Raw genomic sequence first — 20,949 nt, forward strand, 5'->3', positions numbered from 1 at the left:
ATTCCCATGAAACATTTTGCAATAGATGAAATATCATTTTCTGATGGAAAACTGTTCCATCAATTTTTTTTCAGCTAGCTCTAGGCAGCAGAACGAGCAAGCTATGGCACCTGAGGGAGGCCATGAGATGCATCATGATCATGCTCTCTGGGGAGAAGAGAGCACAGCCATGTGCTCTGGAATCAGGATGGAGTAGCAAGAGAAGATGCTGTGGAGCTTGGAATGCTGGTGGCAGGAACTGCTGTGGGTTCAGGAGATCCCAAATGAGATGGGACACCAGCAGTGTTGCAGTACTACAAGCCCTTCACATGCCGCCAAACACAGACACAAAACTACAGATCCGTTCGTTCTCATTGGGTTTTTATTTTTATTATTCAGCTGCCCCACAGCTGCTTGTATGAGCCATTTGCCACGCCGAATGGGGAGAAGATCTGTACATGGTGCTGGTTCCCAGCCCTCCCATGGTCATGTGGCTCAAGCAGCACTTCTTTCCGTTTTATGGAAATATTTTATTTTTAAAAATATAGTAGCTGTGGAAAGCAGCCCTCTTTATAAACACTGATGCTGGAGTGAAATGCATCATCATCATCATCATCATCATCGTCATCATCATCATCGTCATTATTATTAGCACTCCTCAGCATCTGCTTCTACTCATGTTGGCCCTGGTTGGATTCACCGGGGCAGCTGCACTGCACCATCTGTTGTAGTCAGGAGTGTTCGCACTGCCAGAGCGAGCGAGTGAGCAAGAGAGAGATCCTTCTAAAAATAGAAATATTGTGCTGAGTCATTTGAAGTGAACAAGATACATAAAACACCAGCATTAGATTAACATTAGCTTGTCAAATACTGCTCCCCGCTGAGTTGGCTTAGTGCACTAGCAGAGATGGATATCCCTGCGTCCCAGCCAGCAGCCTGAGCCAAGTAGCAAGAGAATGAAAGGAGAAACATAGCTGTTTATTGTATTGGGTGCTACTTTTTGTGTTGTTCCTGCTGGGACAAATAGCAAAGGGAGCTGTTTCAGTGGATTACAAACCAAAAGAAACCAGACCCAACAATGGGGATTCCCAGAAAAGATCAAAAAAGAGACAGTTATAAATAGGGAACAGTAAACACAACCGTTTGAAATAAGACACAACTATAATCACAGGATTAACTGGTGCAAATGCCCCTCCCACCCATTCCCATTCCATACAAAGGACTCTGGTAGCAATATCTTCATTCCTGACTTGGAGCAAAGGTGAGAGTCTTAAGGAACAAAGAGAGAAATTTCAGCATCAGGGAACTTGGTTGGGCAGGGGAGGAGTGAGTGGAAGGAAAACAGAGGGCGTAGCTGGTTCTGGTCCTTTGCAAGTTCATTTGGTTATTCTGGAGAATTCCTAGGGCTATACCTGAGATGAAGAGGTCTAGGAAACACTCCATAGTTTGATTAAAACATGGTAAGTGTTTTGTGCCTGGGAGAGCTCTCCTTGTTGGGACTCGTCCATCACGCACGCCCCATACAATGGGAGAACAGCTTCTCACCTCCCTACACTCCCCAATGCAATGCAAGCCAATGCTGATGTCTAGAGGTGATCCGTCATGTATCCAGAATTTCCCTGGTGGGTGACTGCTCATGAGAAATTCCCTGTGTACTGTGGATAGTCTGATTGTGAGAGATTGAGTTCTGCTGGAGCTCCAGGGCAATAGCATTCTGGGGGAATTCTTTCACCTGTTTCTTATACTCTAAGAAAGTGCATGCTTTGGTGGCTATTGCAATGATGTTCTTGCCAATAAAGATAGTGGAGACCCTGCTGTCCTGGAACAAGACCATGTTAATGGCCCGGATGAATATGGTGACAATGTTGATGGTGACCAGGCTCAGCACAGGGTAGAGCATCATTTTCTGCGGAGCAATGTGCTCCCCTTGCATGCTAATCTCACTAAGAGAGACACAAGGCAGGATCAAGAGCAGTATGTAACAATAGAAGAACATGAGCCCTTCTGCCCAGATGGGAAGCCCAGTCTTGTGTGGTTCCCATAGATTGGCCTGAATATCTAATATATCCAGCAGGTCCAGGGCCACCCAGAAGAGGCGTCCCCGCAGATCCTCCTTCTTCCTGAAGGTTCGTATGTACTCCATGCTGTCCAAGGCAACCAGCACCAGGTAGAGCCCTGGCACACAGATGGACAGGAGTAAGGTCAAGGCCTTCCTGGCCACTGTCTCCAGATTCTTCTTGTCTGCTTTGTAATTCTGAAATATAAAATACAGTTTAATCTCCAGCACAAAGATGTAGAGAAACCATAGGATCATGGCGTAGCCCCGCTTGGCTGTTTTCACCTCAGCGCCTACCCATACCGCCACATAGCGCAGCACAATGAGGAAGCAGATGTCTCCCACCAGAACAATGATGCAGACACCAATCTTCCGTGGCCCTTGGTTCTGCTCCACCAGGTAGGCATCCATAAAGGCCATGCTGGTCATGATGACAATGGTGGTCAGACACACGTGGCGCTTGTCAGGCGGCGGCAGCACCATGGTGAGGTGAGCTGCCCTCCCTCTCTCTCTCTCTTGCGCCTCCTTGTTTCACTTCAAGGGAAGAGGCCCATGGGCTGAGTGAAGAGGCTCATCAGTTATAGACAAAGCACCAAGGCCACCAGGAACAACCCCCCATAAAAAGTCCCTGAAAGGACAAAGCAATAGACAATCCTGGCTCTCAAGGGTCTCACATCAGGGTGCTGCAGCAAAGCAATGCACCTGGAATTCTAAGTGCATTGCTTAATAACAGCTGATCCCAAAGGCTTAAATCCAGTAGCTCTGCTCTTTAGGCAGAAAAGCTGGTTCCTCACTGAGCCTTCAGATAGAGCCTCCACGGCATCACCTAACACTCTCCAGTGCTGTTCCCAAGGGCTCCGCAGGGTTAAACACATGGAGTCCTCATTAAGAAATCCTCTGCCCCTTTGCTGGGTTTTCCATTGTTGTCAGTAAGAGGGGAGAGAATGATCCTGCATGGCCTATGGGCAGCAAGTCAATGTCTCTAATGCGCTTCCTGGCACCAAGCCAGAAATTCTCCTCCAGTTCCTTGGAAATCAGATTAATAATCAGGCAAATGAGTCAGATCTGTACTTCCAGGAGCCAGTCAGGGTGAAGCAGCTCAGGAAATGGTGCTTTCCTCCTGGTGAAGGGCTCAAGAGTCAGAGATTAGGGGCTTTTTACTACCTCAGCCGAGATTCCCCTTTCCCCATCCTCCGAAAGAAATCTCATTTGTATTATCCATAGTGAACCTTGTTCATTCTTCCTGGCACTGAGTTTAAATCCTTCACCTCTGGCCCACCATTCACTGCAATCTGTAAGAGACCAAGGAGAACACTGGTTAAGGGCTTGCCAGTCACAGATACCCGGGGGAGGATGCATTTGTGGAAGTCCCTCAGCTCCAGAGGTGATGTATAGGCTGTGAGCTGGACTCCCTGCTTGTAACTGAGACTCCCGCACACTCAGGCTGCCTTAAACCTATGTTCACCAATGCTACTGGAGTATGGGGGGAGGCTAATGTCTGTCTTCCCTTCAAACACAACTTAAATAAGTACTAATATTAGAATGCCGGCCTGTGACTCTGGAAGTGCAGAATATCTTTCTGTTCAGGGAAATGCACAGCAGGGTGGTGCAGTTACAAGGATTTGCATAGGAAATATGCATCTAATGGCAAAGGTATAGAAGCCTCTTCCTAAGAGCCCCAGCCCTCAGGTGCAAGAGAATTCCTGCTGGTTTCTATCAGACAGCAACACAGTGTGATGACTGGCCTATCAATTTACTCTCATTCTGAGCTCAGCTGTGAGAAGGGAGGAGCGGAAGGTCCTAAGGTGTCACAATAACCTAGAAATGCTGATGGGTAAAGGTGCAAAGGGGAGACAGAGTGACCAAGTCCAAATGAAAAGCCCATAACTTAAAGACTGAGTTAAACTCATGTCTGGTAAATAGGAACAAGGTGAGACTGAAAGTCAATGAGCTAGTATTGGCATGTCTGATATTAGGCCCAAGTGGTAAACAAAATAATGAGGGGATGGGTTGTTCTATCCACCACTGCCTTCAGGGTTTCTTACAGAAAGAGACTTTGGGAGAAAAGCTGGCTACTGGAGTGACCTTCGCTATCATGGCTACCAACCTCACCATCTCCTGGGCCTGGTCCTTCTTTGTGCTAATCCTGAGAGGTGTCCTGACCCGACCAGGTCAGAGAGAGGGATCCCGATGACATCACCACCTACACCAGCTGTGGCTGAATCCCATGTGGGACTTTGCCAGCTTTGTGTGTTCTTTTCCTTCCCCACTTTATTTCTTCTCTTTCCTAATCCTCTGCTTGTCCCTTCTGTCTTAATAAGAATTTGACTTAGCTGGCCAAGACCATCCATTTTACGGCACTGCTATGAGCCTGTGGCCAGACAGGGGTAGCTAAACCAGTGCCCTAAACAGCCTGATGCTGGTATGAGTTTGCCAGGTCTCGGCACAGCCGGTCAGACCATGTGCTGGGTCTGTGTTTTTCCAGCAGTGAGGTTGCATGTCAGAGTCAATCCCAGAGACAGAAGCTGCATTTTCTGCCTTTGCTGTTCTTTTCTCTCCCCTCATGTTTGTCTTGTTTTGTCTTCTTAGGAAATGAGATCCGATTTAACAACAGCAACAATGACTGCTGCAGTCCCTCTCAACTAACGTCTTCTCTTCCCCCCCAAATGGACAGTTCTTACATCTAAAGGATTGTCAAACAGGGGCTTTTTCACTTTAAAGACTCTCCAGCTGTGGGGAAAGGGAATAAGGGATGTTGTTAAAAAGAAAGCCTCACTTAATACTTTGCATTTCAAAGACATTAATTGTTTTCCTTCATTTCTATATCTTTACTAAAAGGTTTAGAAGGCTGTTTAATGGGGTATTTGCCATGGCACTTGTCATGGTATAATTCCCCAATCTGAACCTTAGCGTCCAAAAGATGGGGTACCAGCATGAATTCCTCTAAGCTTGATTACCAGCTTAGAACCTGTAGCGCTGCCACCAACCAGGAATTCCAGTGCCTGGTACACTCTGGTTCCCCCCAAGACCTTGCCCGGGGACCCCCAAGACCCAGACCCTCTGGATCTTACCACAAGGAAAGTAAATCCTTTCCCTCACCGTTGCCTCTCCCAGGCTTCCCCTCCCTGGGTTACCCTGGAAGATCACTGTGATTCAAACTCCTCGAATCTTAAACAGAGAGGAAAATGCACCTTCCCCCCTCCTTCTCTCTCCCCCTCCCAGACTCTCCCTGAGAGAGACAGCAATCCTAACACAAAGAGAAATTAGCCTTTCTCTCCCCCTTCCCTCCTTTCTCCCCACCAATTCCCTGGTGGATCCAGACCCAGTGCCCTGGGGTCTCACCAGAATAAAAAAACAATCAGGTTCTTAAACAAGAAAAACTTGTAATTAAAGAGAGAAAAAACAGTAAAAATTATCTTTGTAAATTTAAGATGGAATATGTTACAGGGTCTTTCAGCTATAGACACTGGGAATACTCTCCCAGCCTAAGTATACAAGTACAAATTAAAATCCTTTCAGCAAAATACAAATTTGAACTCCTTCCAGCCAAATACACATTGGCAAATAAAGAAAACAAATTTAAGCCTAACTCGCCTTATCTACCTAGTACTCACTATTCTGAACTTATAAAAGCCTGTATCGGAGAGATTGGAGAGAAACCTGGTTGCACGTCTGGTCCCTCTGAGCCCCCAGAGTGAACAACAACCAAAATCTAACAGCACACACAAAATCTTCCCTTCCTCAAGATTTGAAAGTATCCTGTCCCCTGATTGGTCCTCTGGTCAGGTGACAGCTAGGCTCACTGATCTTGTTAACCCTTTACAGGCAAAAGAGATTTGAAGTACTTCTGTTCTATTAACTCTTACTTATCTGTTTATGACAGCACTGAGCAGGTCTTTGTGTACCAAATCCTATTTAACACTGTTTAATGCTGGGCAGGGTCTGGATTATGCCAACACTGTATATTCCATCCCAATTAACACACCACCACCTTTCAAACAGTGCATACAAAAAAGCATGGGTGACAAGTGCTGTCCCAGAGGCTCTGTGTGCTTTGATGCAGAGGGGCTTCAGCTCAGGAGCTGTACCAGTGTGGAAAGCTAGGAGGCTCCCTCGCTCCTTAGACAGGCAACAGTACACAAGGCCATGGTTCTGCCAGTGGCACAGTTGGGCATCAGCATTCAGGGTAGTAGGGGCTGGGTGATGGCTACAGGGCAGATCACTGCCACATATATGATGGCCCCCAGCTTGGTCAACACACTGGGGATTGAACCAGGGACCACTAGAGGTAAGAACATGAGTGGCTACAGCTAAAGAGTCAGGCAGCCGTGGATGGGGCTGTAACAATCTCATGTTCTCTGTGGATCAGGTACAGTGGAGAACCTGTAGCACACACTCACCAGCGGGTTACAGAGTCCTGGCCAAACTCAAAGCAAACAGGAAGTTTAGCTTTTATGTCATTTTTGTCCCTACAGTCCTAGTGTTGGATGTTACAACCTGACCCAGTCTGCTTCTGTACAGGCAACAGTCTCCTTCAAGTGGACCTAATTGTTGGGTTCCATGAGCTTCCAAGCCATTTGGGTCTGGGTAGAATCCAGTCACTGTGTCTAGCTCTGTGATCCTATGGCACACTCCTGGGCTCATGCCCTTCCTTGGGACATGGGGCACAGCTGCTCTAGACCCCAAAATCAGTGTCAGAGACCTCCCAACCACCCCCTCTCTCCAGTCACTTACACACTGCCCAACTAGGCATTCTGGCCTTCTAGTTTAACCGCTTTGCGTACAAGGTGCCAGGAAGGCAAGCCCTCCAGGCTTGGCAAAGGGATTTCTTAGCCACAGAGACATTTAAAGCTCTCAAGACTTACAGCTCTTTGAACTAATGTCCTGTGTCCAGGGACGGCTCCAGGCACCAGCATCCCAAGCAGGTGCTTGGGGTGGCAATCTACAAGAGGCGGCAGTCCCTGTGTTTTTACCCCCAAGCAGTGCACCGAATTGACGGTGGGGGCAGTCCGTGTGCCGTTAGGGCAACACATGCGTTTCCGTGGTGACGGCAATTGGGTGGCAGCTTCTATGTTTAGCTGTCCGTGGCAGTACAGCTTTTGTCTTCCAGCTGAAGACAGAAGCTGCTGTCAAATTGCCGCTGCCGCAGAAATGCACATGCTGCCCTAACGGCACACGGACTGCCCCCACCGTCTGTGGTGGCAATTCGGCACCCTGCTTGGGGGCAAAAACAGTAGAGCCGGCCCTGGTGGCCAGCAGTGGAGGCTGCAGAGCCTATTAAAATACCCGTGCCATAGCCAGTTGCAAGCGTCCAGCCCAGTGGAGTCTGGGGCCAGGTTCAGAGCCGGCTCCTCCTGAGCTGTCCCCAGCAGGCCGAGCAGGGCCTATGGAGATAGGAGTGCGGACACTTCACATGCACCAGCGCTGGGCTGCAGCTCAGTCGGGAGAGTGCCAAGGTCCTGTGTAACTCAGGCAGCGCCTGTGGGTGGCTGGCTGGAGCCGGCCTACAGCAGCCTCACAGAGTAACGGGTCAGCCTGGCCAGGGTGTGGCTGGAGGGAGAGGCATCCCCTTGGGAGGCCTGGGCCTGATGGGGGGAGGGAAGGAGCGGGGGACATGTGTTACCCCCATGTAGCTCCCCCCGGGTGCCAGGTATGACTCCCTGCCCCATTCCAGGCTGGCCCTTCCTGAAGCCGGAACGTTCCTCCCAAGGCTGGCCACGCCGGTTGGATGAGTTGCAACAGCACCGAGCGGGTGGGGTGGGGGGTTTCCAAGAGTTTGTCGCAGGGAGCTTGAGCTCAGTCCTGACTGGTCAATGGTGTGCGCTGGGATCCGCGTGTTGCCCCACTAAGTGCCCCAGCTGGCCTGAGAGAGCGGGGGCGCATGGGTGGCAGGAGCAGGTCAGGGCTGAGGGGAAAGTAAAGTCGCGTGCATGTCACCCTAATGGCACACAGACTGCCCCCGTCGTCCACGGCGGCAATTCGGCGTGCTGCTTGGGGCGGCAAAAAAAGTACAGTCGGCCCTGCCTGTGTCTGATCTTGCCCTTCCTTTGTGTCAGAGGTTCCTCAGTGTTTCCAGCTGGGCAGAGTCCTTCCAATGAGCCCTGCTTACCTATGGCAATGCACAGAGCAGAATTCCCCTCTTAAATAAGGGGCCTGTTTCCTGGCCCACCAGTCATGCTTGCCCACTGTTGATGGGCTGGGACAGTAACTGAGAGCCAATCAAAATCATTGACCCAGCCTGCAGACTTGATGGCTCATTGTGTTAGCCTTCCATGAGCCATTTCTGGTCAGGGCAGCAATGTGGAATGCTGTACAACGGGATCTCTTTGGGCATGCCCAGGTTTATGCAGTCACATAATGCAACAGCGAGTTCATCATTTGGTACCAGTGTATCTCACTGGCACGCACTGAAAACCCAGGATGAAAACATCTCCAAGAGACCAACACCACTCATCCACCTTAAGTGAAACCCATGGTGGGTCTATCTCCTCTGACAACTGGGACTTTTGGGGTTCATGCTGATGCCCTGATCTCCAGTTGTGTAGTCCCCTCAGGTAGTGGTAACTCAAAACGAGCTCTGGCACCGCCCTGCTATGCTACTGGACTCCAAGAGATTCAGGAAAAGAATTGACCTTGCCCAGTGCTTTTGGGGAAAGACTATTCAGGATCTTCTCGGGGAAACCTGGGCCGATTTCAGCCTGGCAGCAGGCTGGGTTCTCTGCAGCTTGTGGGAGGATTGCTAACAAAATGGGAAGTAATGTGCTGAGTGAGAATTCACTTCTACAGAGAGGGAGGGAGGGCTGAATTCAGAGGTGATGAGTGAGGTGCTGCCAATCTGCTCTCTTGAGGCTCAGCTAGACCTCCTTTGACCTCTTCTTAGACATTGTACCAATGTGTCACCTGCCTGCCAAGAGCACCAGTAAAAGGCATATATTAATGTAGTCCCAATATACACTTCACAGAGAGTGCCAGGTACAGCTCAGGCAGTTGCTGGTGGTGTGGTCTCCTCTACTCACCTCTGATTGGCCAGAACCCAGTAGCTGGAGCACATGAATGCCTTGGCCAAGCCTCAAGATGCTTCACAGATATGATACTCAATTAAGCTTCAGAACATCTCTGTGCGATATACTGGAATGCAGCCACCTCTGTAGTGAAGCACAGCCACTGTTTAACAGCTCACAGCAACACTGCTCACCAGTTTAAGAACTGGAATTGGAGACGAATACCATATCCACCTGAAGCTGCAGGGGGTACTTAATTACCCATGCTAGAATGAGGGTGGGTCCTGACAGCATCCCATCTTCAACCTCCTTTTCCCCCAAGCTAGACTTGTTCTTATGTAGGGTTATCTTCTTTTGCACTCAGAATAATAAATAAGGATCTTTGTAAACAGAGCAAAACAGGATCCTTATTGATCACAAGGATTTATGTCTGAGAAGATATGTCCCACCCATATCTCAGTGCCCCATCCTGAGTCATTGGTTCAGTATCTCCTGGGAAGGGAGAGTTCTACCTACCAACTCAGCCTCAGTCATTCAGCAACTAGTTGGAGGTCACCCATTCACCACAGCTCTACTTAGTTTAGAAGAACAGTTCTGAGCACAGCACATGTGGATCAGATTATCCACCATCTCTGGCAAACAATAGTAGCAGAAAGTTGTAAAGGAAAAAGCTTGAGGGCCAGGTGTGTGCACCCTGTGAAATGTGCCACGCAGCAGATTGCAGAATAAAACCTGCCCTGATCCTTCCTCCTCTTCTTCTTTTTGTTTTTGTTCTTTTTTGCAGAGGACTTGTGTTGTAGGTGAAGCATGAGACCAAGCTATCAGACAATGTGTCTAACAGAACAGCTATCCGTCTCTTGGGAAAAACTCTTGTTTCTAGAGCAGTTTTTTAACCTGTCCCTAATGCATGCTGCTGTGAACCAGATGTTTCTGAAACTCCCCTAGAGGACCCACGCTCACTGCAAGTCAGAACACACGAATGTTGAGGACGATGCTGCAGATGCTCTGCCGAGGAACTGTTTTTGATCAAATTTCTTGCATTTAGCCTCTGCTTGAGCTAACAGTTTCATCATGTCATTCCAGCTGGGTGGCAGGGGTGTGATAACCGCTAAACACACTTGACCGATGGTCTCAGTTGAGCTGGGTTTGGGGGCTATAGAGAGGCCTGAACCGTGCCCACAAATACACGTGTAACTCAGCATTTGACTTGGACAATTCATTGAGTGTCTAAGTGAATCTTCATTTGGACAGGAGTCACCCAGGCTCAGTTTACAATATCATGGCACTCTGGGCACACCCATACATGGGCTCTGCACTGCAGCACTGCCCACCCGGCCCACCTGCTACCCATACAGTCCTGCACACCCTATACTACAGCCCCACACAGCCTCTGAAAGGCTTCTCCCCTGTTTGGGGTGGTAGTGGCAGGAGCCATCTGTTGGGGGGCCTGGAGCTGTTCTTCTCTGGATACCCGGGCCTTCCTTCTCCTGAAACTGTAACTCCCTCTGTTCAGGCTGGATGGCACTGCCAAAGCTGGCTGACTGTCTCCAGCTTGCAAGTTAAAGCTCTGATTCCTTATCACTTCCATGATGAATTTCACCATGGGTTTACAGGGAACAATATGAAACAATTAAGCAGGCAGTGTCATGTGCAGGTGACAGATCCAGCAGAACAGCACCAACTTTCTTGCCCATATCAAAGGCATCTTCAATGTCTTGTGTTAGGCAAATAACGTGATCTTGGATACAGCATCCTCGTCTGCAGCCAGCTTAAACAAAGGGCAGTTGTGGTTCAATAACCTCATGGCTACATATCAGAATCAGGCTCTCCATAAGCTTGTATATGGCACAAAGGAGAGCGATGGGTCAGTAGCTCTGGGGATCTTCCACCAGCTTTCCTGATTTTGGAATGGCTACAGACTTTCATCTGCACCAGATTTGTGGGATACAGTTGACCTGGAAAAACCGGTTATGACACTGGAGCAGGCAACTTTTGGCTTTGGGGCCGAGGCGAAGAGGATTACAGTGGCTGAGAAGCTGGATATGAGTCAGCAGGGTGCCCTTGTTGCCAAGAAGGCTAGCGGCATATTGGGCTGCATTAGCAGCATTGCCAGCAGATCGAGGGAAGTGATTATTCCGCTCTGTTCAGCACTGGTGAGGCCACATTTGGAGTATTGCATCTAGTTTTGGGCCCCCCACTAGAGAAAGGATGTAGACAAATTGGAGAGAGTCCAGCAGAGCGCAACGAAAATGATTAGGGAGCTGGGGCACTTGACTTACGAGGAGAGGCTGAGGGAACAGGGCTTGTTTAGTCTGCAGAAGAGAAGAGTGAGGGGGGATTTGATAGCAGCCTTCAATTAACTGAAAGGGGTTCCAAAGAGGATGGAGCTGAGCTGTTCTCAGTGGTGGCAGATGACAGAACAAGGAGCAATGGTCTCAAGTGCAATGCAGGAGGTCTAGGTTGGCTATTAGGAAAACCTATTTCACTAGGAGGGTGGTGAAGCACTGGAATGGGTTACCTCGGGAGATGGTGGAATCTCCATCCATAGAGGTTTTTAAGGCCCAGCTTGACAAAGCCCTGGATGGGATGATTTAGTTGGTGTCGGTCCTGCTTTGAGCAGGGGGTTGGAATAGAGGACCTTCTGAGGTCTCTTCCAACCCTAATCTTCTATGATTCTATGAAGGAGCTCAATGTGGCTGTAATCCAGGTCTGACATCTTTCCTCTTTTAATAAACTTTATGGGCTGGTCCAGCTCTTTGGCTGAAAAAGGTGCCATCAGGACTGATTGATGGAGAGCCTGCAACCTTTCTGTAACCTCAGCAACCTTTGCTGCACAGCTGCAAGACTTACCCAAGTTCTGTGTACCGCCGTTATCCACTAGCTGGGATGTGATAGCATTTATGATGACTGGAAACTTCTTTTTGCCAAGGCTTGAATCGCCATAAAGTCTTTTGATGGTTTGCTAGGCTTTCTGCCTAGAGTGAGTAAAGTCCATCTTTGTAACTCTCTCTCATCATTGATTGTGTCTGGGCTTGATCCAGTAGTTGAATGGTTTCCTTGCTCTCATTACCAGCAGATTTGAATTCCTGGTAGAGCTTAATTGCCTCTGATGACTACCCAGGGATATACTCTTGGCGATAGTCTCTAAGGAATCTATTTCTTAGCCATTACCTGAACTAATTTACAGAAAGTTTGGTAGGAGTTGTAATAGAAAGAAAGTCTGTGCTTCATTAACAATAAACCTGGCTGGGTGCCTTCGCTACTAATCAGGTCTTGTGGTCTTTGTGGGCAGTTCGATCGAGGTGCGCTGTGTTGGCTCTCTGGCTGAGGCAGCACACAGAAAGGATACAGACACAGCTGACAACTGTCAACAGAAGTCATTTATATTGGCTGGCCCTGATGCTGGTATTTGCGCCAGTGAAATACTGCACAGCAGTCTGGGGAAGAAGTTGGCATATGCATCACACGATTCAGAGCTGAACACGACCACCTGTACCATTAGCGGTTGCCTGAGCTGCACATTAACGTCTAATTTCTGTGCTGGCTCAGACAGCGCCCCCAGAATGTCAAGACAAGATGCCGTCACCCTTACAACTGCATGGAGGGCTGTGCCAGATGAAAACAAGCTGCTGCACATAAGGCTGACACAGTTCCAATAGGTGCAAATAAGCACCACACACTTCTCACAAGAGCTGCCTGCCTCTGGAAGAAAACAGCTACACTGGCAGTTCCTGCTAATTGCCATGACTGGCTTTGCAACCTCCGTTTATAGTGGACATTCGTGCACTCATGTCCAATGCTGCTGGTCCAATGCCACAGATGCTGGCTAGTGAACCTACTACAGACTTCGCTAGTAGAACTGATTCTTCTAGCTAAGGCAATAAAAGCTTATGGTCATCCAGAAGTCCCAGGTTCCATACCCCTTGTTAACAACCTATCCAGAGGTGTGGTGTTACAGTAGTAGCCACCCACTTTATTTTCTCCCTCTCCCCCTCAAACAACAGGAAGGCTCCACCCTCTCCACCTCTGCAGCAGCAGGAGGTATGGTCATCAGTGGTAGTGAGTAGGGGGCCAGGTGTCTGCCACCTTGGTACTATTGGTTGCTTCCCCTGCTGTAGGATGTCTGCATTCTCAAGCAGGCCTTAGTGCCTTGGCTACAGAAGGGGCAGTTCCTCCTTTCTGATTGCTCTTCCCAGACTTAGGCAGATATCACTGCATGGGTTACACATGGGGCTGTTCTCGCTCTTAAAGCAATTGTATCAGACTCTCTGAAGACTCAGGCAGACACCACTGCATCAGTTACACTTGGGTCATGTTCTTAACCTTTTCCTCACAACCACAAGGGCTGGAAACACATTTGTTTTAAAGAAAATCAAGCTGAGATTCTGATGTCATCACATGGATGGGAGTTAGGGTCCTAGGCACCTGCGTATTGTGCCTGTGTCAAATTCCAGCCCTGAGGAAATTACACACCACCATTCTGATAGAGCTGAATAGACGGATACTGACTCTAAACTTTGAGGGCACCATGTACCATGTATGAGTTGACCTGTTTGCCAAATGAACCATTTTATCAACCATTCTTTCCTGACAAGTCCTTATAGAATAACGTGTCGAAACATATTATAGCCTCTGGATTATTGGTAAATTGTTGGATGATAATTTGATTTCTGTATAAAGTCACTCTGATTGGTGACTTAAGGTTTATAAATAGCATACATACCTGAACAAATTATTGAGGTTTCAGATCTGTCAGAGAACGAGAAGTGGGGGGGGATCTGGGGTGGCAGGGGGCAGATACCAGGCCTAGGGAGTTTTAGGACACTGACAATATTTTCCTGTCCTCCTTTACACAGGAAAGTGCATTAAACTTGGCTATGTGTATGGAGCCCAGAGTTAATAAAATCGGGTTTCTTTCTTGCTTGAGGGAATGAGAAAGAGAGAAGCTAGATTTATTGGCTGTCTAGTGGACTTGACACAGACTTTTCTCTGTTCCCATTAATTCCAGGGAATTGCACGTGCATATGTCAGGATTCCCTCCGCACTCTGAACTCTGGGGTACAGGTGTGGAAACCCGCATGAAAGACCCCCTAAGCTCATTTTCCTCCAGCTTAGGTTAAAAACTTCCCCAAGGCACAAATTCTGTTCCTTGTCCTTGGATGGTATTGCTGCAATCACCAAGTGATTTAAACAAACATTCAGGGAGGGGCCACTTGGAGCCCTATCCCCCCCGCCAAATATCCCCCTCAAGCCCCTTCACACCCTTTCCTGGGGAGACTTGAGAATAATATACCAGCCAAATAGGTTAACAAGGTGTGTACAGACCAGACCCTTTGGTTTTTAGAACACTAAAAACCAATCAGGTTCTTAAAAGTAAAAGAAGCACCTCTGTAAAATCAGGGTAATAAAAAGACTTAAAACACAGAGGATTCCCCTGTAGGCTTAACTTTAACATTGCAAAACAGGAATAAACCTCCCTCTTAGCATAGGGAAAATTCACAAGCTAAAACAAAAGATAATCTAACACATTTCCTTGCTATTACTTACAATTTCTGTAATTTTAGATGTATCATTTCAGTAGGAGCTGGATTACCTGCTTGGTCTTTCTCTTTGTCTCCAGAGGGAACACACAGAGAGCACAAACAAAGCCTCCCCCCCCCATATTTGAAAGTATCTTCTTTCCCCATTGGTCCTTCTGGTCAGGTGCCAACTAGGTTATTTGAGCTTCTTAACCCCTTACAGGCAAAGGAGGGATTTTATGCTACCCTTATCTGTATGTTTATGACAGCATATATGTAGTTATGCACCCAAGGAGCCAAAATAGCTTATAGAATGGGAAACTGGGTATCAGACAGCAAATGACTTTGTCAAGGTAAATAAGTATGTCACTGGCCAAGACAGAACCTGAATTCTGGTCTTTTGAGTCCCTGGACAATGCCTTTCCCACAAACCATTCCTCCTGAATCATGTGTTTATGGGTGGTTTCCCTGCATAGACCTCAGAGAAGTCACTTCTCCAGCATCACACAGCAAACAAGGGGTAGAGGAGACAAAACCCAATTCTTCTGGGTCTCAGTTTATTTCCTTAGCTTTCTTTGCTGATGCTGCCTCTTCTTCATTCACTACACACTATCACTGCACTGAAATGCCATCTTGTGTGACTACTGGCCAGGCAATTCAGCTGTATGTCTCCCAGACAGCAATTCCACCTGCAAAGGTGGCAGACTTGTTCCCAGGGGCAGCGTGACTAGACTAAACAAAACTTGGCTGTGTGATATTAGTGCTGTGTGTTCTACCCCCGGCTTGGCAAGTGTGATCTAGGCAACCTCTGTTACGTTGTCTGGTTAATGGGGGACACAGGCTTTGGTCAGAGGAAAGAATGTCCACAAGTGGTAATGGCAGAACTGGTTGAAAATGAGAATTTCTGTGCTGCAGGAAAGACTGATGTTTCAAAATTTGTTTAATCTTGATGTGGGACGAAAAGTCAAAATATCAACTTTTTTAACAGAACAGAAAGTTCAGAAAAATTTCAGTTTGCCATTGTGAAAACATATTTTGAGGTGGTTCAGCATTAAGTTGTGCCTCCATGAGCTGCCACAAGGGTTCATGGAACTTGTAGTTTGGGTTTCCCCATTCTCCTCTATGCGCCAGGCTCTCTGGCTGGATTACATCTTTCATGACGTAGCATGTTTATGCAACTGCCATGATGTATAACTGTGCTTCAAGTAGAGGAGAGACTGCAATGTATTGTGGGAGATGATGTCCAGCCAGAGACCTCAGCCCACAGAAGAGAATTGGTCTATGAGATATCTGAATAACCCCTCTGAGGCAGCTCTGGTGCACACAGATGAATGGTGAAACACCCTGAAATGAAACATTTTGATTCAGTTGGACACACTGAAATATTTTGATTTAGGATGACCTGGCCCAAAACAAATCCTTTCATTTTGATTTTCCTGACAAAATGTCAACAAAATTGAAATTTTCCCACAGAAAATTTAAATCTTGCAGTGACTGCATTTTCCATCAAATAATCATTTCCATGTAAAATGGCCAATCAACAATTAGAAGGGGAGACATCAACACATGGCCTCCAGATACTCAGCTGACTGTGTTCCTCTTAGGCTGGAGGGTAGTTGTTCCAGAGGGTCTCTTACATGCCTCACAGGGGCACATGTCACACTGCAAACACTTCACAGGTTGTCTGAAAATGAATGAAAGGGTCCAGGAGTAACAGCAAATGGAACTCCCCATTGTGACTGGTAAAAGTTTGCAAGCACTGTTCAGAATAACTCATATGCCATGTGAGCTGCAGGCAGCACTTAGCATTGCTCCCATCAGCATGAGCATCCTCCTCACACTCCTTGTCTGTTCCTTGCTGCCATCAGCACCGTGATTAGTTCTCTCTTGAGGTTTCAGATAAAAATATATAGCCATTTCTGTAACTGCTTTTTAAACTCCTGCCAGGGTTTACTGGGGATTTACAGCCGTGGATGGATAATTCCAGATACATTAGGTCTCTCAGGAGGAAATGGTGGTTTCTGCCTTCAAGTATTTCTTCTTTGAAAAGACACTGATTATTTTAAAGGCTGTGTATGCGTCGTAGAGAAGATCACAGCACCGTTTTATTGAGAAATAATTCTGCTTGTACATCCTCAGCTTTGCATTTCCCTTCGTCCATTCTGTTTTGCCAGATTCTATTCAGCCACAGCTGCCTCAGTCTGGGGAATGAACAGCTAGGGGAACAGTGGAGGTTTTGAAGAAGCACAAAGTCTCCAGGGAACATTTCATGTTTTAAGGAAAATCGCCCTTGGGCACAGAAGCAATCAGAAATACCCAAATTATAATTCACTGCAAAACTGTTTCCCAGTGGAAGGGTTCTCCCAGGAGGAGTCAGCAGTGATGGAGAAGGTATAAGTCCTAAACACAGCACCTGTTCACAGCAGCGGGACACCCTTCATTTCTTGTGTGGTTCCCCGAGCACCTTTGTGGGCACACATGTGCCAAAAGTGGTGGGAGCTCTGGGGCCGGTTAGAAATACATGCAGTGCTGAGCCTAAGGTGATAATTGGGTGCATTTGCTATACTGTGACATACATACTAAAAGCCAAAGAGACAGTCTAGCAATCAAGTAAGGCACAAGTTTGCAGGCCCTGGAGGGATACTTTAGGCCATGGCTACACTGGCACTTTACAATGCTGCAACTTTCGCGCTCAGGGGTGTGAAAAAACACCCCTCTGAGCACTGCAAGATACAGCGCTGTAAAGCCTCAGTGTAATCAGTGCTGCAGCAATGGGAGCGCGGCTCCCAGCGCTGCAAGCTACACCCGTAAGGGATGTGGTTTACGTGCAGCGCTGGGAGAGCTCTCTCCCAGCGCTGGGGCTCCAACTACACTCACACTTCAAAGCGTAGCTGAGGGCTGGAGGAAATGATGGATGGGGAAGCATTATAGTCATTGAATATATGTAGCTCGGCTGAGCTACAGCTAAGGAGGCAACAATGCTAAGTAAGCACAGCCTTTCCCTGAGTGTGTGGGCTGCACGCCAGCATACCCAGGCTATCCTATGCACAGGTGCAAGATGGAGCAGGACCACAGACCGATGGCACCCCGGGGTCACTTCCCTGTGCTCCAGGATTGGGTACTGGCTCCAGCCAATAACAGGTCTAAAAGGCAGAGCCCTGCTGATACACTGTGAAGACAGGAATTGTCCGTCCTGCCTAATAAATATCCCTAATAGAGCTGCTTGGAAACCTTTGACTGAACCATTTTCCACTGGAGAATGTGGTTCTGTCGGAATGGAAATGCTTCGTGAAATTGTGTCAATTTCCCTAAAATCTTGTTTTGGAGAAAAAATGGAAAAAAGTTCCCATTCTGACATTTTGGGAAGGAAACATCTTGATTTTTTATGTTGAAATGACTTTGCCATATAGACTATTTTTATTTTGTGTAATATAATATAATGTGATATAATTTACAAATTCAAAACTGAAATGGAACATTTTGATGTCATCAGAACAAACTGCTTTGAGCAACTCAAAACATTTTTTTCAGAATTTTCTTCCACAGAGGATTTAGAAATTTTTGGGTTTCATTCTCATTCATAATGAAGCCAAATCTCTAAAACTCGAAATTCTTCACAAACCAGAAAGTCCATACTCTGCACAGATCTCATCCCTAGTATCCAGCCTTTGCCTCCAGCTTGTCCCACAAGCCTAGCAAGACGTAAGCAGGAATACACCACCCTATCTAGATTGGTGCTTTTGGATTTCAGACTCAACCTTGTTTGAGCATCTCACTCAACAACAGAAATTCAAAATGCATCACAATCTCATTATTTCCAGTTACTCCCTTCCTTCCACATCAACCCAGACTGGGCAGGGTACCAGAGCCAACATCATGGGTTGGAAACGAAACACTGACTCAAAAAAGAAGACAGACCTAAAAGACAAATTGCTGCTCTCTATGCAGGTGTGAACAGCAATGCAAGGAAAGTCCCCGCACATAAAAGACTATGATTCCTTGACAAAATGTGAGTCACCACTGCTAGTCCCATGGAGAGAATTCTAACACACAGTAATCTGAACACTTGGATGGGCATTTTATATAGAAACCTACACAAACAATATGCCCAAGAAGTCACCAATACAATTAACCAGCCCCAGTCCTCTGCTGAAGATCATGTGAGCAAGAAAATCTAAGATAGTATGGGATTCAGGAATCAGAAACGTCAGTCACATCTACACAAAGTCATACAGAAAGTCTCCCAACTTCATTTAGATTAAAATCCAGCCCATTGGAAGATACTTATTTAGGATATTAACAATATCAGCAAGGGATTTCATCATTGCTAGAGCTGAGTGAACTATTTACAGCACACAATAACTTTGGTTTGTGATCTATTCAGGAACAGGTCATGATGATTTTAAGAATTTGTTTGTTTGTTTCAATTGTTCACTGTATGTTTGGAGGAAGACCTTTTAGCCATGTGATTGGTGAACTAAATAACATGGTTTGGACTCAGTTCCTTCTTTTGTTCACTTTCAGCATTACAAACAGGAAGTAGCTCCCTTCCTTTTTGCAAAATAATCTACGAACATTCATGATGTTATCTGACACTTGAAATATTTGGTGTTTTTCTTAAAGCCTCAGCTTCTGGAGTCATGTTACTGTATAAGAATATTAGCTTTCATTTTTTTAAAGTAAGTTTCTAGCTGTCATAGCATTCCTTCTCAGATCTGAACCTTAGAGTTCAGAAAATGAGATACTAGCACCTGAATCCTCTAAGCTTAATTACCAGCTTAGATCTGATAGCGCTGCCACCACCCAAAAATATAGTGTTTTGGGGCACTCTGACCTTCCCAGCCTTCCCTGGGGACCCCAAGAACCCAGATCCCTTGGGTTCTTAAAACAAGGAGAAATAAACCATTGCCCCACCTTTCCCTCTCCCAGAATTTCCCTCTCTGGGCTATCCTGAGAGATACTGATCCAACCTCTTAAATCACCAAACAGAGAAGCATCTCCCTTCCCTTCCACAAAGAGGCAAACAGATTCAAGGAAAACAAAGAGAGATTCTATCTCTCCCCCTCCCGTCTCCCCCCCACCCATCCTGGTGAGTTATCGCAATCCCCTGGAATAACGCAAGGGAAACAAGGAAAAAAAATCAATCAGGTTCTCTAAAAAGAAACCTTTTAATAACAGAAAGGAAAAAGTAAAGAATTATCTCTGTAACTTCAAGATGTAAATATACAGGGTCCTATAGCTTACAGACACCAGAAAGAGACTTTCCCCCCAGTACCAATACAAATCAAAATATTCCCAGCAACTACACATATAAAAGTTAACCAGCCAGATCCACAATTGCAAATAGAGTAAAACAATCAAAAACCCTAAACCGCCTGTTTTTACTTACTATTAGAAAAGAAACTTAGCGAGCCTGTAGTAATGTCTGGTCTCTCTCAGACCCTCCAAGAGAAGAACACACAACGGACAAAGAACACACACAAAAGCTTCCCTCCGCCCAAATTTAAAAGTATCTTGTCTTCTGATTGGTCTTCTGGTCAGGTGTCCCGTTCCCTGCTTGTAACCCTTTACAGGTACAAGAGACATTAACCCTTAACAATCTGTTTATGACACTAGCCTTCATGGTTGCAGAGAAAAGCTTGAAAATGTGACCTGAGTTGGACCCTAAAGGTTCAACCACCCAAAGGAAAATAAAAAGAACCTGAAATGTACAGGCAGTCCTTGACTTTATGACATTTGACTTACAATGAATGGCGTTTATGACATTTCTGAATTGACACCCTGATTCGACTTACAACATTTGGTTTTGACTTTATGATGCTCGATCCTGCAATGGAGTGTATTGAGGTTCTGAGTTATGATGTTTCAATTTACAATGCAATTTAAGTCCAAGGACTGCCTCTATCATTTAAAAAAAATCTCATGATTTTGAAGCCAGTCTCTTTTATTTTGGAGGTCTGACTCCAGAATTTTGAATGATTCAGGTTAACAGTACTGCAGTCTTAATTTCCTGACAAATCTGCTATGTAAGTAATAAAAAGAGCATCACAGAATCGCCACAAGAGATCATCTGGGACAAATATTTATTCACACGAGTAGTCATCAAACTTCTGCGTCCCATAAGAATTCTTACAAATAAAACCCAGCTCACCTGACTGCTCCTAAATAATGAAATTAGAAGGTCAGAGGTAAAAAAAATCAACAGTTTTGTACTGGGAACCATGAAACTGTGATTGGCTAACACAAGTCTTCTGGGAATGCTGTTGCAAAGGCTTATGTACAGAAGCAGTGTTGAGATTCCCTCAGAAGCCTCGGCACAGAACAAGTATTTCTGTGATACCTAAACCTCTGTAAATATGGGACTAGCCAAGCATAGGGTTCAATCAATATGTTA

The 20,949-nt window shown here is 46.5% G+C and overlaps 1 protein-coding gene across 2 annotated transcripts in view; it reads right to left on the reverse strand.

The window, feature by feature from the left end:
* Window positions 1-610: 610 nt before the first annotated feature.
* The window catches only part of TMEM121 (transmembrane protein 121), a 330,037-nt gene continuing 309,698 nt past the window's right edge, over window positions 611-20,949 (reverse strand). Inside the window, exon 2 of one of the 2 annotated variants that reach the window (XM_050963361.1) lies at window positions 611-2,781. In XM_050963361.1, the coding sequence (XP_050819318.1) occupies window positions 1,580-2,518 (939 nt within the window). In that variant the 5' untranslated portion in view covers window positions 2,519-2,781 and the 3' untranslated portion in view covers window positions 611-1,579. Of the gene's footprint in view, window positions 3,328-20,949 lie in introns of both variants that reach the window. The other variant, XM_050963360.1, reaches the window with a different exon arrangement.

The sequence above is a fragment of the Gopherus flavomarginatus genome, chromosome 7 (assembly GCF_025201925.1).
Source record: "Gopherus flavomarginatus isolate rGopFla2 chromosome 7, rGopFla2.mat.asm, whole genome shotgun sequence".
NCBI classification, from domain to species: Eukaryota; Metazoa; Chordata; order Testudines; family Testudinidae; genus Gopherus; species Gopherus flavomarginatus.